Here is a 16,774-nt window from a genome sequence, read left to right on the forward strand (position 1 = left end):
CCTTCAAGAACGAGGCTTCTGTTGATCAGATATGTAAGGCAGCGACTTGGTCTTCCCTGCACACTTTTGCCAAATTCTACAAATTTGATACTTTTGCTTCTTCAGAGGCTATTTTTGGGAGAAAGGTTTTGCAAGCCGTGGTGCCTTCTGTTTAGGTAACCTGATTGGCTCCCTCCCTTCATCCGTGTCCTAAAGCTTTGGTATTGGTTCCCACAAATTATGGATGACGCCGTGGACCGGACACACCAATGTTGGAGAAAACAGAATTTATGCTTACCTGATAAATTACTTTCTCCAACGGTGTGTCCAGTCCACGGCCCGCCCTGGTTTTTTAATCAGGTTTGATGAATTTCTTTCTTTAACTACAGTCACCACGGCACCTTATGGTTTCTCCTATTTTTTCTCCTGTCCGTTGGTCGAATGACTGGGGTGGGCGGAGCCTAGGAGGGACTATATGGACAGCTTTTGCTGTGCTCTTTGCCATTTCCTGTTGGGGAAGAGAATATTCCCACAAGTTATGGATGACGCCGTGGACCGGACACACCGTTGGAGAAAGTAATTTATCAGGTAAGCATAAATTCTGTTTTTAGTGGAGGAGTTTAAAGAATCATTATAAGCATATTCCGCCAGTGGTAGGTACTTTACCCAATCACCTTGTTGTTACAAGCAATAACACCTAAGGTATTGTTCCAACCACTGGTTTAATCTTTCAGCTTGGCCATTCGTTTGAGGGTGGAAGGAGGTTGTGTACCGGTGGTCTATCTGTAAATGGTTACATAACGCCTTCCAGAACTTTGAGGTAAACTGAGTTCCTCGGTCTGAAGTTAATTTGGCTGGTGGTCCATGAAGCTTGACGATGTTATGTATAATAAGTTCAGCTGTTTCAGACGAGGTAGGAAGCTTATGAATGGGTATAAAATGAGCCATCTTAGTAAAGATGTCAATTACTACTAATTTAGTGTTCATATTGCTTGATTGAGGCAGTTCAACTATGAAATCCATGGCTAGTTGTTGCCAAGGACAGTCAGGAATGGGTAATGGCATCAGTAGACCATATGGTGGTCTTTTCTCTGCTTTAGAAGTGGCACAAATAGCGCAGGTTTGTACGTATTCCTTAATGGAATCCCTCATGGAAGGTCACCAATATAATCTTGATAGATGTTCAAACGTTCTTAGTTCACCAGGGTGTCCTGAGAGAGGAGAATCATGGTGGAATTGTAGCAGGTGATGCTGTAAGTCTTTAGGGATGTATAGTTTTTCTTCTTTGTAATATAAACCATCCAATCCTTTCGCTACTATAGGTGTGGGTAGGTGATAATCAGATGTTAAGGATCTTTTGAGCTCCCTTAGAAAACAGGGGGTTAGTCCAACAAACCTTTCAATAGATATAATACTAGTGGTGGGGTTATGATAAATGGGTTTGACGTATTTTCTGGAAAGCGAGTCTGCCTTGCCATTGCGACTTGAAGGTCTATAGATTATGGGGAAATTGAATTGAGTAAAGTATAAGTTCCAACAAACTTGACAAGCTGATAAGGTTTTGTTAGATTGTAGAAGTTTTTGTGGTCTGTGAGTATGATGATTTGTAGGTCAGTTCCCTCGAGGAGATGTCTCCAATGTTCTAGAGCTCTTTTAATGGCTAGAAGTTCCTTCTCCCCAATAGGATAGTTGTATTCTGGGGAACTTAGTACTTTTGAAAAATAAGCAACTGGATGGCGAGGGTCAGTTAATGATGTCCTTTTTGATAATACTGCTCCGATGGCGTAATCAGAAGAATCCACCTCCAGGGTATATTAAAGTTTTGGATCTGGAAACTGTAACATGGGTGCATTCGTGAATTTAGTTTTGAGAGATTCAAAGGCCTTTAATGCTTCTGAATTCCAGAAGAAAGTCTTAGTAGCACTTGTGTATTGAATCAATGGTTTAGCGATTTTCAAAAAATCTTTGATACATTTTCTGTAATAATTATAAAAACCGAGAAACCTCTGTAGTTCTTTCTTTGTAGTGGGTTGAGACCAATTCTATACAGTCTCCACTTTGTCGTCTTGCATACTTATACCAGATGGACCGATGTCATATACCAGAAAAGAAATTTTGTTGGTATTAAATACACATTTCTCAGGTTTTGCGTATAACCTATGTATTCTCAATCTTGAGAGAACACGACGGACATGTTTTATGTGATCTTCTAAAGTATTCGAGTAGATTTATCTATCGTCAAGGAAAACGACTAGACATACATCCAGAAGATCTCTCAACACGTCATTAATAAAGTGTTTGGTTTTCTATTTCAAGGTCTCTTAGTCCTTGTCCAAGTTGTTCAACTCTCTGTGAGAGATTATATACAATTTGTGGTAAGCCTGCTGGTTCCATTTATGTGTTTTAGTAATATGTTAGGATTACATCATTTTATGGATCTCAGCTGCAGACTAGACGAAATGTCACTAGAATAAGGGTGAATTTGTTTCCTGTATGGTAAACTCAGAATATATGTGAATTGTTCAGGAACTTTACTATAAAGTTATATTTGAATCACTGTCAAATATGAACTACTATTTCTTAAGTAGTTTTATTATTTCTCAAGTGAAGTTGTTTGGTTATAAGTTGACAATCTTTTACCACAGGATAAAAGTAAATAGATTAGTTACTGCAGTAAATATGGTAATATGGGAGGAGAGTCCACTGCTTCATTCATTACTTGTGGGAAATAAGAACCTGGCCACCAGGAAGAGGCAAAGACACCCCAGCCAAAGGCTTAAATAACTTCCCCCACTCCCCTCATCCCCCGGTCATTATTTGCCTTTCGTCACAGGAGGTTGGCAGAGAAGTGTCAGAGTAGTCTCTTATGGAGGGTAGTACTCTTCGAAATGGGACTGGAGTTTTAAGTAATCCTGTCAGCCTCTCAGTGAGAGCATGGATGAAAGTTATAGTCCGGAGATACAGGGAGGGTCATCTCTGCAAGACCACCCCGACTCATGTTAACACCTCCTTGGCAATCAACGTTGACAAGTTTCGCTGCCTGCCTTTATTAACTCAAGTCCATGTCAGAAGCGATACTACTAACCTGTCACACTTGAAGGGCCGTGTTCCTGTTCCACGGCGTAGATTCTCGTAAGATCGGTTTATTTATACACATATGATAATGCAAGAAGACAGGGTCACAGTGTGTCTCCTTTTATCTGTAATGCGTGAACAGTCAGGTGAAGATCGGCGTGGCCTTTTTTTGGCGCGTTTTCTCTATAGTGCAGGGGCGATCCTGCATGGCACTCCATGTGACCGGGTGTGGCCTTTTCAACTTCTTGATCGGCGTTTGCGGGAGACGTATCGGTTTCTCCGTGGTCCGGGTCCAGAGGTGGTGAGTGCCCGGCTATTTACTGTATCGCAGTCCGTAATTAAAGGCGCAAGCTTTGGAGGCAGGGGTAAAACTACAGGGGGTGCAGAGTACGCAATTGTGACTGGGCCCCAAGGGTGGGGGCCCATCTTAAAAAAAAAAAAAAAAATTATTTTTTTTAAATGAAAAATGTTGACCTGCCAGAGCCAGATTTTACGTTTAAGATGGTGCTTTTGCACTTTTTACTGAAAGAAGTGCTTGCTATGTTGGAGGTTCCAGAACCGAAACTTCCGGAAGAATCCTAAACTATATAGAGTTTACAAGGACAGGCTGGTGCCTCAGACCTTTCCAGTTCCCGTGAAGATGGCTACGATTATTAAGAATGAGTGGGAGAAACTGGGCTCGTCCTTTTCTCCCTCTACCTCTTTTAAAAAGCTGTTCCCCGTTCCGGACTCTCAGCTTGAGCTATGGGGGCCATTCCTAAGGTGGACGCTCACTAAGTGTACGACTATTCCCCTCGAGGATAGTTCGTCATCAAAGAGCCCGTGCCCGTGGTCTGCTGACATGACTTCCAAGTCTAGATTACTATCCCTTCCGTTTCAGGGGAAAGTTCTTTTTGGTCCAGTTCTTTTTGGTCATATCTCCGGTCACGGAAGGCAAGGGTGCTTTCCTTCCGCAGGATAAGAAGAATAAGCCTAAGGGCTCTACTTTTCGTCCCTTTCGTTCGGCCAAGTCTCAACGCCAGCAGCCTGCTGCGAAGACCGAGCAGTCCAGGGGATCTTGGAAGCCAGCTCAATCTTGGAACAAGTCCAAGCAGAGCAAGAAGCCCGCCGAGACAAAGTTGGCATGAAGGGGCGGCCCCCGATCCGTCGCTGGATCGCATAGGGGCAGACTATCTCTGTTCACAGAGGCTTGGATGAGAGACGTAGAGGATCCTTGGGTTCTGGAGTTTACTACCCAGGGTTACAGGATAGGGTTCAAGACTCATCTGCCCAGGGGCAGATTCCTCCTATCAAACCTATCCTCAAGACCAGAGAAGAGAGAGACGCCATTCTAGAGTGCGTGAGGGATCTTTCCTCTCTCAGATTAATTGTTCTAGTACCTCTAGTAGAAAGGGGTCTATAGTACTATTCAAACCTTTTCGTGGTCCTAAAGAAGGAGGGCATGTTCCACTCAATTGGTGACCTAAAGTGCCTAAACAAGTTTCTGTCAGTCCCATCGTTCAAAATAGAGACGATCAGATCGATCCTGCCCCTATTTCAAGGGGCAATTTATAACGACAATAGACTTGAAGGATGCCTACCTTTACGTGCCAATTCACAAGGAGCACGTCAGGTTCCTAAGATTTACATTTCAGGGCCAACACTTCCAGTTTATGGCCCTACAGTTTGGTCTGGCGACTGCCCCAAGTGTCTTTACAAAGGTTCAAGGGGCGCTGCTCGCAGTAGCGAGAGCCAGAGGTATTGCGGTGGCTCCTTATCTGGACGCTATTCTGGTCCAGGCTCCAGGCACCACGGAGGCGTTTGTTTGCTCACAATATTCAACCCCCTACAAGGCAAAGAAGTCTCTAAGAAACGGTCTTGGTGACCGCAACGACAAATAATAAAAGACTTGCTGAGGATCACAGGAAAGGTAAACTTTACCTAATGGGCATATTGTTTGGAAAATCAACGCCCTGGAGAACTACAAGAACACGGTCTCTGTGATCGCAAAGACAAGTATTCAGGAAAAGACCGCAATCTAACAACCACTATCTGGAGAGACATCGTTACCTGGAAGCACAGAGACACAACAATCTCACAAAGACGCTACGAGGAGAACGGCTTGCACACGGCAGCAAGAAAATAAGAATACCAGCAGGAGACACATCACTTTGGCCACACATACCTACCTTTTAAAAAAAATCCACAAAACGGCTGTAAGGTAAAGAATATCCTAGATAAGACCACATATACCGGTATATTCGGCTGCACTAACCTTCAACAAAGGACATAAAGAGAATAAGTCCCGGGCAATAATTTATGGACACTGGTATATCCAATATCCAAATGTTACCAGGTAGTTGTTTGTAACAAAAGTTTCTAAAAGTCCCATATACAGGATCCTTGGTGATAGATGGTATCTCCAATGTGTGTAGCAGGGCGGCTCCTCTTGAACCCGGTGTGCAGGGCAATCTAAATAAATGTGAGAGCAGAAAGAGGGCGCCTCATAATGTAATCCGTCTTATATAATATGGTGTATAATGGTGGTGAATGTGCTTACCAGGCGTATAGGCACCGTACTGTGACCGGTGCAGCAGGGCGTTTCTTCAGGCAATAAAAACGACCAGTGTTTGGTTGAGAAACGCGTTGCTTTGTAACATGAAAGCGTTTTTACCTTTTACATTATCTCTTTCTATCCTATGGGTTGATACACAAAATGGTTTGTATCACTACTGGAAGCTGTGCAGTGCTGGATTTCAGTGGAAAATCTAAAAGGGAGACCCTGTTCAGTGTGCTAGCCACTATTGAGTGCTAGCCTGCCCTGCTGCACCGGTCACAGTACGGTGCCTATACGTCTGCTAAGCACATTCACCACCATTATACACCATATTATATGAGACGGAATACACTATGAGGCGCCCTCTTTCTGCTCTCACATTTACTGAAAACAAATATGCCTCTGCAAATGAGCTTAACTCTCCAGACTCAAAACTAAGCGTGACAGTTGCCCCTTTAAGTGTCATTGTCCTCTTAAGGTTTTCAGGTCTTAGTTAACTGTGCGGGTTGTGCTTTAACTGTAACGAGGAAGTTATTTCTGCAACAAGGGAGAGTGAACGCTACATTAATGATGAAGACTACAGAAATAATGCTGGTTGTTTGCTTCTACAGAGCACAGCACAGAAGTGTCGATAAGGAGAGGGTTAACAGTTTTTCCTGCTTTCAGGGAGTCTGAGTGCACTATCTTTCAGTTCTGGCTTTTCTCTGAGCGGCCATCTTTTGATACAGCAATGATTATCTCTGCTGAGCGGTCTCTCAGAAGGGTGTATAATTCCCTATACCTGAAACAAGGGGGGTCGTTGTAAGGGTATTTATCAATTTCCTTATAGTTTAAAAAAGTTTTGGAAACATTTAACAGTCGTTATTGTTTGTTATTATACAGTGCTTTTATTCAGTGTAGTAGTGTATGTTGCTACTTTACAGTTAGCTTTGTTATGGAGCAAACTAGAGCTGCCCCTTCTGGATCAGACCAATTGGAGTGTAGATCAACAAACAGAAAAGGGGGCGCCCTAAAAGTAGCAAATAGGGATAACTAGAGTCCAGAGGACAAGGAGTGTGGTGGAAAATGATAAAGGACTATAAATCCTTTTGGAGCACCGCTAAGAGATGGTAGGGTGTTGGTGCAGTGTGATAGATATAAAATATATAATGGTTACTAGTGGGGCAGCAACAGATATAAGTATCTGCAAATAAGTGTATAATACACCCTAAACAAGAAAAGACAATATATATTCCATATAATTGGGGATCTACAGGTTAGATCATAGATTTAAGTCCCTATAAAATATCTAATTGTAATAATAAAAAATGGCATAAAATTGTAATAATCATAAAATAAAATGATACAAAATAACACTTATATAATATATAAATGTATAGAGAAAGTCTCTGATTGGGAGATGGAGGCAGCTATCTGTAGAGATCCAGGCCGGGATCCAGGAACAGCAATCTATAAAGACAAGAGGAGACAGATGCGCCACATGGCCCAATATTGTTTGATCCAAAGCAGAATGATAGGCATGTAAGATGTAAACTCACATTTATGAAAGCACCTCAATCAGTGCTATAGAGACAGTCTGGGATCTATTACAGTCACCCAGAAGACCAACCTCCCCCATAAGGTGTGATGTCTGTATTAAAACGATAAAAGAGACACAAGGTGCCTATATGGCCTAGTATTGTTAGGACAATGGTGAATAAAGACCAGAGATAAGAATGGTACTCACAATAGTAGTAGCATCTCCATTGATGCTATTAGAGCAGGATGGGGTCAATACAGTCACCCAACAGACTTGGTAAAAGGCACTCAGGATAAAACAATGGTCCAGAAATCATACAGCAGTCAGGAAAATGCAAAACAACCCTCAGCACAGGGGACCAGGTCCCAGAAAGGAGGCAGCAAGTGTTCAAAGTAAAACATTACTTTATTAAAATATTAAAATCAAAGGTGATGTGTTTCTCAGCCAATGGCTGTTTCATCAGGCTGTTTCATATAAGATATGTGTGTATATATATATATATATATATATATATATATATATATATATATATAATAAAATCACATGTAGAATTCTTAAAATGTTAAGGAGCACTCCTGAAGATAATGAAACCCTTGTCAGGCATAGGGGTATAAGGGGTGGTATAAAAAAAAGGATAATCCAATTTCTTAGCATTTTTATTTTTGAATTACTGACCCTGACTAACTATGTATTTACCTGAAAATGTAAACCTTTGTGTGGGATTAAAATACTGCTTAGGGTCATTGCAGTTTCCGAGTAGAAAAATAATTAATTAATGGGGGGAGAGCAGATAATTTTTGGCTAATTGGCTAGAGCAGGTAATTATTTAATGTTCCTTTAACAAAACCTTTTAATTTGCCTTTGAAATAATTTGAATCACTGTAGTAGGAGGACACATAACAGTTGGGTGTTTTAAAGTTGTTTCAGTACATGTGGACATTTATCCAGACAAAATTAGTATATTTTATTGGTCTAATGTATATTTGTCTCCCTGCATAATTATAGAATATACTTATTGTAGTTACTGGGAAATATATATTATTTTAATAAATTTGCATTTCTTGCAAAGAAAGGATGGAAAGATCCAAATAGCATATTTAATTTTATATACAATTAAATATAGATTGCATATAATGCAGAGTATCAGTTGTTTCTTTTCTAGGCATCAAAATACATTTGGAAAACATCTTAAAAACCTTACGTCATTAAAAGTTAGAAGAGTAAGAATAGATTAAACTTAATTTAAAAATAATTTTACGGTTTTAATTTCACCTTTTTGGTTGTGCTTTTTTAGCTTTATCAAAAGTCATGTTGCAAAACATTTTAATATAGAAATCTTGAATTTATGCAAAATGGCCTAGATTTAATTCTTTTTGTTAATCTCAGTTGCAGTTTGTCTGCATCCATATTCCTTTTTTGGCTTACAGTTCATTTTATTTCCAGGAAAGTGGGTCCTGACTAAAGACTACATAATTAAGAGTGTTGAAAGTGGCAGATGGCTTGATGAAATCACTTATGAATGGGGATATAACATTGAAAAAGATTCCCATTATTCACCTCAGATGCAATCTGCACCAAAAAGATGGCGTGAACAGTTGACATGCTCTGGTGCTCTAGGGGCCTTCAGCAGATGGAAAGTTGTCCTCCTTTTTAAGGATGGTCGTAAAGAAAGGGAGGCTTTCATCAGGTAAGATGTGACATTCATAAAGTAGACAAATTATTGTTAATAGATACATTTTATATAGTTATTTGTAATAATTTGAAAGGCTTGTTTTGTGTGCAGCAAATGTATATGTAGTCTGAAAAATAGTGCACAGACACTATAAAAAGGGAATAGTATATAGCACTCTGTGGCAACTTAAACCACTGTGAGAAGGATGTATCCATTTGAAGTTTATCAACAGTATAATCAGCCTTGAATTAGGGGAGGCTGTGCAGTTAAAACATAACTTTTATTAAAATATTGGAAAATAAAACTAAAAGAAGTATTTTTTTCCATCTAAAGGGGAGGAGAGTCCACGGCTTCATTCATTGCTTGTGGGAATTAAGAACCTGGCCACCAGGAGGAGGCAAAGAAACCCCAGCCAAAGGCTTAAATACCTCCCTCACTTCCCTCATTCCCCATTCATTCTTTGCCTTTCATCACAGGAGGTTGGCAGAGAAGTGTCAGAAGATTTGGAGTAGTCTCTTATGGAGGGTAGTACTCTTCGGAATGGGACTGGAGTTTTATTTGAGAGCTTTGGTGAAAGTTAGAGTTCGGAGATGCAGGGAGAGTCTTTCTGTGAACTCATCCCGACTCAGATTAACAGCTCCATAAGCAATCAGCGTTGACGAGTTTCGCTGCCTGCTTTCTACACTCAAGTCCATGTCAGGAGCGATGCTACTACACTGTCACACTTGAGAGGCTGTGTTCCTGATCCACGGCATAGATTCTGGTAAGATTGTTTCATTTTTATGCACATAATCATAATGCAGAAGACAGGGTCACAGTGTGATACCTTTTATCTTTATAGAATCAACGGTTGCTGTGATATAAGTGAGATGTGGCTCTGACAATGGGTGGACTTTAGTTTAATTTCCGGGAGTATTTGCGCTGCAGTTTTGGCACGTTTTCTCCCTAGTGCAGGGACGGTCCTTTGAGGCATTCCTTCTGTCGGGTGGGGCCTATCAACTTCGTTGCTTTACCGGCAGTGCAGGAGACGTAACGGTTTCTGTGGTATGGGTCATAGGAGGTGGTGAGTGCCCCGGCCATTGGAGGTTATAAAGGTGCCATTTTTATTAGATTATAACTAGTTCATACTAAAGCCGCAAGCTATGGAGGACTAGGGTACTCCCTCTTTAACTAAGTCTAGTACCTGTGTGTATTGCACGGAAGTTCTGGTAGATCCACCTGCTCAACTATGTTCCACATGCCTTGATAAAGTTACAACATCTCAAAAGAAAAAGATGTCTAGTACTACTGAGCCGTCCACCACTGAAGGCTCCCTGTCCCGTGAGGTGCGTTCCCTACATACATCTCCGAGTACATATGCAGAGCCCCAGGGCATGTCTATTTCTCCTACGGGAGAGATAAGTTGGCCGTCTGATTTTGCAGCTCAACTACTACTACTGGAAGAACCTTTGATTCCTAAGCTTGATAAAGTGTATGAGGACAGGGTGGTACCTCAGACCTTCCTGGTTCCTGTTAAGATGGCTAACATTATTAAGAATGAATGGAAGAGATTAGGTTCTTCTTTTTCCCCTTCTTCCTTTAAGAAGCTGTTCCCCGTCCCGGACTCTTAGCTTGAGCTATGGGGGACTGTCCCTAAGGTGGATGATGCTATCTCTACATTCGGGAAGCGGGCGACGATTCCTCTTGAGGATAGTTTGTCGTTTAAAGCCCATGCATAAAAAGTTGGAGAACATGTTAAGAAAGATGTTCCAACACACAGGGTTTGTTTTTTTTTTGTGCAAGTCTCTATCTGACATGGTCAAGAGGAAGACTCCCCTCGACGAGATACAGGAGAGAAATACGCCCTTGAGGGTCACTTATTCTTTATTTGTGATGCCAGTATGCAAATTATTCGCCTGAACGCAAAGGTGTCAGGTTTTTCCGTATTAGCCCGCAGGGCTCTGTGGCTAAAATCATAGTCTGCGGACATGACCTCTAAGTCTAGACTTCTATCCCTTCCCTTTCAGGGAAAGATCCTGTTCGGTCCAGGATTGGACTCAATCATATCCACGGTTACGGGAGGCAAGGGTGCTTTCCTACCGCAGGATTAAAAGGTTAAGCCTAATGGATCTACTTTTCGTCCCTTTCGTGCGGACAAGGTCCAACGCGAGCAGCCCTCCGCGAAAGCGGATCAGTCCAAGGATACTTGGAAACTAGCTCAGTCTTGGAATAAGTCCAAGCAGAACAAGGAGCCCGCCAAAACAAAGTCGGCATGAAGAGGCGGCCTCCGACTGGTCTCCAGACCAAATAGGGGCAGATTATCTCTCTTCTCCGAGGCCTGGTTGCAGGAGGTTCAGGAACCTTGGGTTCTGGAGGTTGTCGCCCAGGGATACAGGATAGGGTTCAGATCTCATCCGCCCAGGGCAGATTCCTCCTGTCAAATCTGTCTTCCAGACCAGGAAAGAGAGAAGCCTTTCTAGATTGTGTGATTGATCTCTCTTCTCTCTGAGTTATTGTACAATTACTCTCAGCAGAAAGGGGTCTAGAGTACTATTCAAACCTTTTCGTGGTCCCAAAGAAGGAGGGCACGTTCCGCCCATTTCTAGACCTAAAATGTTTAAACAAATTTCTGGCTGTTCCATCATTCAAAATGGAAACGATCAGTTCGATTCTTCCCCTAGTTCAAGAGGGTCAATTCATGACAATAGATTTGAAGGATGCCTACCTTCTTGTGCCGATCCACAGGGATCACTTCAGGTTTCTGAGATTTGCGTTTCTCTTGTTAAGTGTATCCAGTCCACGGATCATCCATTACTTATGGAATATATTCTCCTTCCCAACAGGAAGTTGCAAGAGTCCACCCACAGCAAAGCTGCTATATAGCTCCTCCCACAACTGCCATATTCAGTCATTCTCTTGCAAGCCTCAACATAGATAGGAGGTTGTGAGAGTCTGTGGTGATTTATACTTAGTTTATTCTTCAATCAAAAGTTTGTTATTTTTAAATGGCACCGGAGTGTGCTGTTTTTCTCAGGCAGTATTTGGAAGAAGAATCTGCCTGCGTTTTTCTATGATCTTAGCAGACGTAACTGAGATCCATTTGCTGTTCTCACACATTCTGAGGAGTGAGGTACTTCAGAGGGGGAATGGCGTGCAGGTTTTCCTGCAGATAAGGTACGTGCAGTAAAATATTTTTCTAGGAATGGAATTGACTAAAAATATACTGCTGATACCGAAGTAATGTAAGTAAAGCCTTAAATGCAGTGATAGCGACTGGTATCAGGCTTATTAATAGAGATACATACTCTTATAAAAATGTGTTTTAAAACGTTTGCTGGCATGTTTAATCGTTTTTTAACGTACATTGGTGATAACACTGTAATGTTGGTATAGCCTTAAATGCAGTAAAAGCGACTGGTATCAGGCTTATTAATAGAGATACATACTCTTGTAAAAATGTGTTTTAAAACGTTTGCTGGCATGTTTAATCGTTTTTAACATATGTTTGGTGATAAAACTTATTGGGGCTTAAGTTTTTTCCACATGGCTGGCTTAAATTTTGCATAGAAACAGTTAACTGAAGCTTCCCACTGTTGTAATATGAGTGGGAGGGGCCTAATTTAGCGCTTTTTTGCGCAGTTAAAATTACAAAATGAATTATCCAGATTCCCTCAGCAGTCCCATGAATACTACAGGACATTTCTAAAGGGCTAAAAAGACTTCCAAAATCGTTTATAGGGAAGGTAATCCACAGCTCTGCTGTGGCAGTTTTGTTGTGTCTGTTTTTAAAAACGTCTATGTCGTTTTTTTTATCTGTTTTTTGCATTAAGGGGTTAATCATCCATTTGCAAGTGGGTGCAATGCTCTGTTACCTTATTACATGTACTGTAAAAATTTTGTTTGTTTTACTGCCTTTTTTCACTGTTTTTCAAATTTTTTCAACGTTTTATATATTTGCTTGTTAACTTGATTTAAAGTGTTTTCCAAGCTTATTAGTCTCATTATTAGTCTGTTCTAACATGTCTGACATAGAGGAAGCTCTGTGTTCATTATGTTTTAAAGCCATGGTGGAACCCCATCTTAGAATGTGTACCAGATGTACTGATTTCATGTTAAACAATAAAGATCATTTTTTGTCTTTAAAAACATTATCACCAGAGGATTCTGTCGTGGGGGTAGTTATGCCGACTAACTCTCCCCACGTGTCAGACCTTTTGACTCCCGCTTTAGGGACTCACGCTCAAATGGCGTCAAGTACATCAAGGGCACCCATAGCGTTTATTTTACCAGGGGATTCTGTCGAGGGGAAAGTTATGCCGATTAACTCTCCCCACGTGTCAGACCCTTCGACTCCCGCTTCAGGGACTCACGCTCAAATGGCGCCAAGTACATCAAGGGCGTCCATAGCGTTTATTTTACAAGACATGGCAAAGGTGGTGAATAATACTCTGGCAGCAGTATTAGTCAGACTACCTGAAATTAAAGGAAAGCAGATAGCTCTGGGGGTAGATACAGAGCATACAGACGCTTTAAGAACCATGTATGATACTACCTCACAATATGCTTAGTCTGTGGGTGATTTTTTTGACTCAGGGAAGATGATTTAACCTGATTCTGATATTTCTACATTTAAAATTTATGCTTGAGAACCTCCACTTGTTGCTCAGGGAGGCTTTGGCTGCTCTGAATGAATGTGTACAATCGCAGGGCCAGAGAAATTGTGTAGACTGGATAAATAATATGCAGTGCCGGTGTGTACTGATGTTTTTCCAATACCTAAAGAGGTTTACTAAAAAATTTTTTTTTAATAAGGAATGGGATAGACCAGGTGTGCCGTTCTCTTCCCCTCCTATTTTTTAGAAGAATGCTTTCTAATAGTTACCACCACACAGGACTTCTGGCAGACAGTTCCTAAGGTGGAGAGAAGAGTTTCTACTCTAGCTAAGCGTACCACTACCTCTGGCGAGGACAGTTGTGCTTTTTAGATCCAATAGATAAAAAATGTTTATTCAACAGGGTTTTATCCTGCAGCCCCTTGCATACATTGCTTCTGTCACTGCTGCTGCGGCGTTCTGGGTTGAGTCTCTTGATGAGGCTTTACAGTTAGCGACTCCATTGGATGAATATATTTGACAAGCTTATGCTAGCCAATTCCTTTGTTTTCTGATGCCTTTGTTCATTTGACTAGACTAACGGCTAAGAATTCTGTTTTTTACTATACTGGCGCGCAGAGCGCTATGGCTTATATCATGGTCAGCTGTCGTGACTTTAATAAATAAGCTATTTAACTTCCCTTCAAGGGGCAGACCCTATTCGGGCCTGGTGTGAAGGAGATTATTGCTTATATCACTGGAGGAAAAGGTCATGCCCTTCCTCAGGATAGGAATCAAGGGCCAAAAAAGGTCTAATTTTCGTGCTTTTTAAAACTTCAGGGCAGGTGTGGCATCCACTTCCTCTAAGGCAAAACAAGAGGGAATTTTTGCTCAGTCCAAGGCGGTCTGGAGACAATTGGACCTGGAACAAAGATAAGCAGGCCAAGGAGCCTGCTGTTGCCTCTAAGGCAGCATGAAGGAACGGACCCCTATCCGGTAACGGATCCTATAGGGGGCAGACTTTCATTCTTCGCCCGGGCGTGGGCAAGAGATGCCCAGGATCCCTAGGCATTGGAATTTATACCCAGAGATATCTTCTGGATTCAAAGATCCCCCCCCCCCCCCCCCAAAAAAAAAGGGGAGTTTTCGCTTTTCACAATTATCTGCAAACCAGATAAAGAAGGAGGCATTCTTACATTGTGTACGAGATCCATCCAGTTCCAAGAGAGGAACAGGGACAGAGTTTTTACTCAAATCTGTTTGTGGTTCCCAAGGTGAGGGAACCTTCAGACCTATTTTGGATCTAAAGATCTTAAACAAATTCCTCAGAATTCCGTCATTTAAGATGGAAACTATTCGTACCATCTTAACTATGATCCAGGAGAGTCAATAGAGGACTACAATGGATTTGAAGGATGCTTATCCTCACATGGTGATGCATAAAGATCACCTTCGTTTTTCAGGTTTGCCTTTCTAGACAGGCATTACCAGTTTGTAGCTCTTTCCTTTGGGATATCTACAGCCCCAAGAATCTTTATGGAGGTTCTGGGGTCGTTTTGGCGGTCCTTAGGCCGCGGGGCATAGAAGTGGCCCCTTAGTTAGACGACATCCTGATACAGGTGTCAAACATCCAAATTGCCAAGTTTCATACGGACGTAGTACTGGCATTTCTGGGATCACATGGGTGGAAAGTGAACAAGGAAAGAGTTCTCTATCCCCAATCTCAAGGGTTTCCCTCCTAGGGACTCTGATAGATTCTGTAGAAATAAAAATTTACCTGACGGAGTCCAGGTTGTCAAAGTTTCTAAATTTCTGCCGTGTTTTTCATCCCATCCGCGCCCTTCGTTGGCTCAGTACATGAATGAAATCGGCTTAATAGGTAGCGGCAAGGGACATAGTACCGTTTGCACGTCTACATTTCAGACCGCTGCAACTATGCATGCTCAGTCAGAGGAACGGGGATTACACAGATTTATCCCCCTGTTGAACCTGGACCAAGAGACCAGAGATTCTCTTCTCTGGTGACTATGTCGGGTCCATCTGTCCAAGGGTATGACCTTCCGCAGGTCAGATGGGACAATTGTTACAATGGATGCCAGCCTTTTTAGGTTGGGATGCAGTCTGGAATTCCCTGAAGGCTCAGGGATAGTGGACTTAGGAGGAGACCCTCCTTCTAATAAATATTCTGGGAGTGATATTCCATGCTCTCAGACTTGGCCTCAGTTAGCAACTCTGAGGTACATCATACTCAGTCGGACAATATACACGACTGTGGCTTACATCAGCCATCAAGGGGGAACAGAAGTTCCCTAGTGATGTTAGAAGTCTTACAATAATTCACTGAACAGAGACTCACTCTTGTATATCAGCTATCCATATCCCAGGTGTTGAGAACTGGGAGGTGGATTTTCTAAGTCGTCAGACTTTTCTTCCGGGGGAGTGGGATTTCCTTCGGAGGTCAAGACCAAGCAGGAGAGGGCTTTGGTGTTTTTGACAGCGCCTGCGTAGCCACGCAGGACCTGGTATGCAGATCTGGTGGACATGTCATCCTTTCCATTACGGCCTCTGCTTCTGAGACAGGTCCCTCTACTTCAGGGTCCTTTCAACCATCTAAATAGAATCAATCTGAGATGGGCTGCCTGGAGACTGACCGCTTGATGTTATCAAAGCATGGCTTCTCCGAGTCAGTCATTGATACCTTAATACAGACATGAAAGCCTGTGTCTAGGAAAATTGAACATAGATATGGTGTAAATATCTGATTGTTATGAATCCAAGGGTTACTCATGGAGTAAAGCCTGGATTCCCAGGATATTATCTTTTCTCCAAGATGTTTTTGAGTAAAGGGTTGTCAGCTAATTCCTTAAAAGGGACAGATTTTTACTCTGTCTATTTTTTTGCACCAGCGTCTGGCAGGTATTCTAGACGTTCAGGCATTTGGTCAGGCTTTGGTTAGATCCAAGCCTGTGTTTAAAGCTGTTGCTCCACCGTGGAGCTTAAACCTGGTTCTTAAGGCTCTTCAAGAAGTTCCGTTTGAACCTTTTTTGTTCCATAGATATCAATCTTTATCTTGGAAAGTTCCTTTTGGGTAGCTATTTCCTCGACTCGTAGAGTCTCCAAGTTATCTGTGTAACAATGTGATTCTCCTTATCTGGTCCTTCGTACGGATAAGGTAGTCCTGCATACCAACCTGGGTTTTTTCCTAAGGTGGTATCTAACAAGAACATCACTCAAGAGATAGTTGTTCCATGCTTGTATCCTAATCCTTCCTCAAAGAAGGAACGTCTATTACACAATATTGGACGTGGTTTGTGCTTTAAAGTTTTACTTACAAGCTACTACAGTTTTCATCAAACGTTCACCTTGTTTGTTGTCTATTCTGGACAGAGGAGAGGTCAAAAGACTTCAGCAGCCTCTCTGTC

The 16,774-nt window shown here is 41.9% G+C and overlaps 1 protein-coding gene across 1 annotated transcript in view; it reads left to right on the plus strand.

Annotated features, from left to right (window-relative positions):
* Positions 1-16,774, plus strand: part of SLF1 (SMC5-SMC6 complex localization factor 1) — a 686,747-nt gene that overhangs the window by 126,457 nt on the left and 543,516 nt on the right. Inside the window, exon 4 of the mRNA XM_053701493.1 lies at positions 8,553-8,796. Within this exon, the coding sequence (XP_053557468.1) occupies positions 8,553-8,796 (244 nt within the window). The remainder of the gene's footprint in view (positions 1-8,552; positions 8,797-16,774) is intronic.

Source organism: Bombina bombina, chromosome 2, assembly GCF_027579735.1.
Source record: "Bombina bombina isolate aBomBom1 chromosome 2, aBomBom1.pri, whole genome shotgun sequence".
Classification (NCBI taxonomy): domain Eukaryota; kingdom Metazoa; phylum Chordata; class Amphibia; order Anura; family Bombinatoridae; genus Bombina; species Bombina bombina.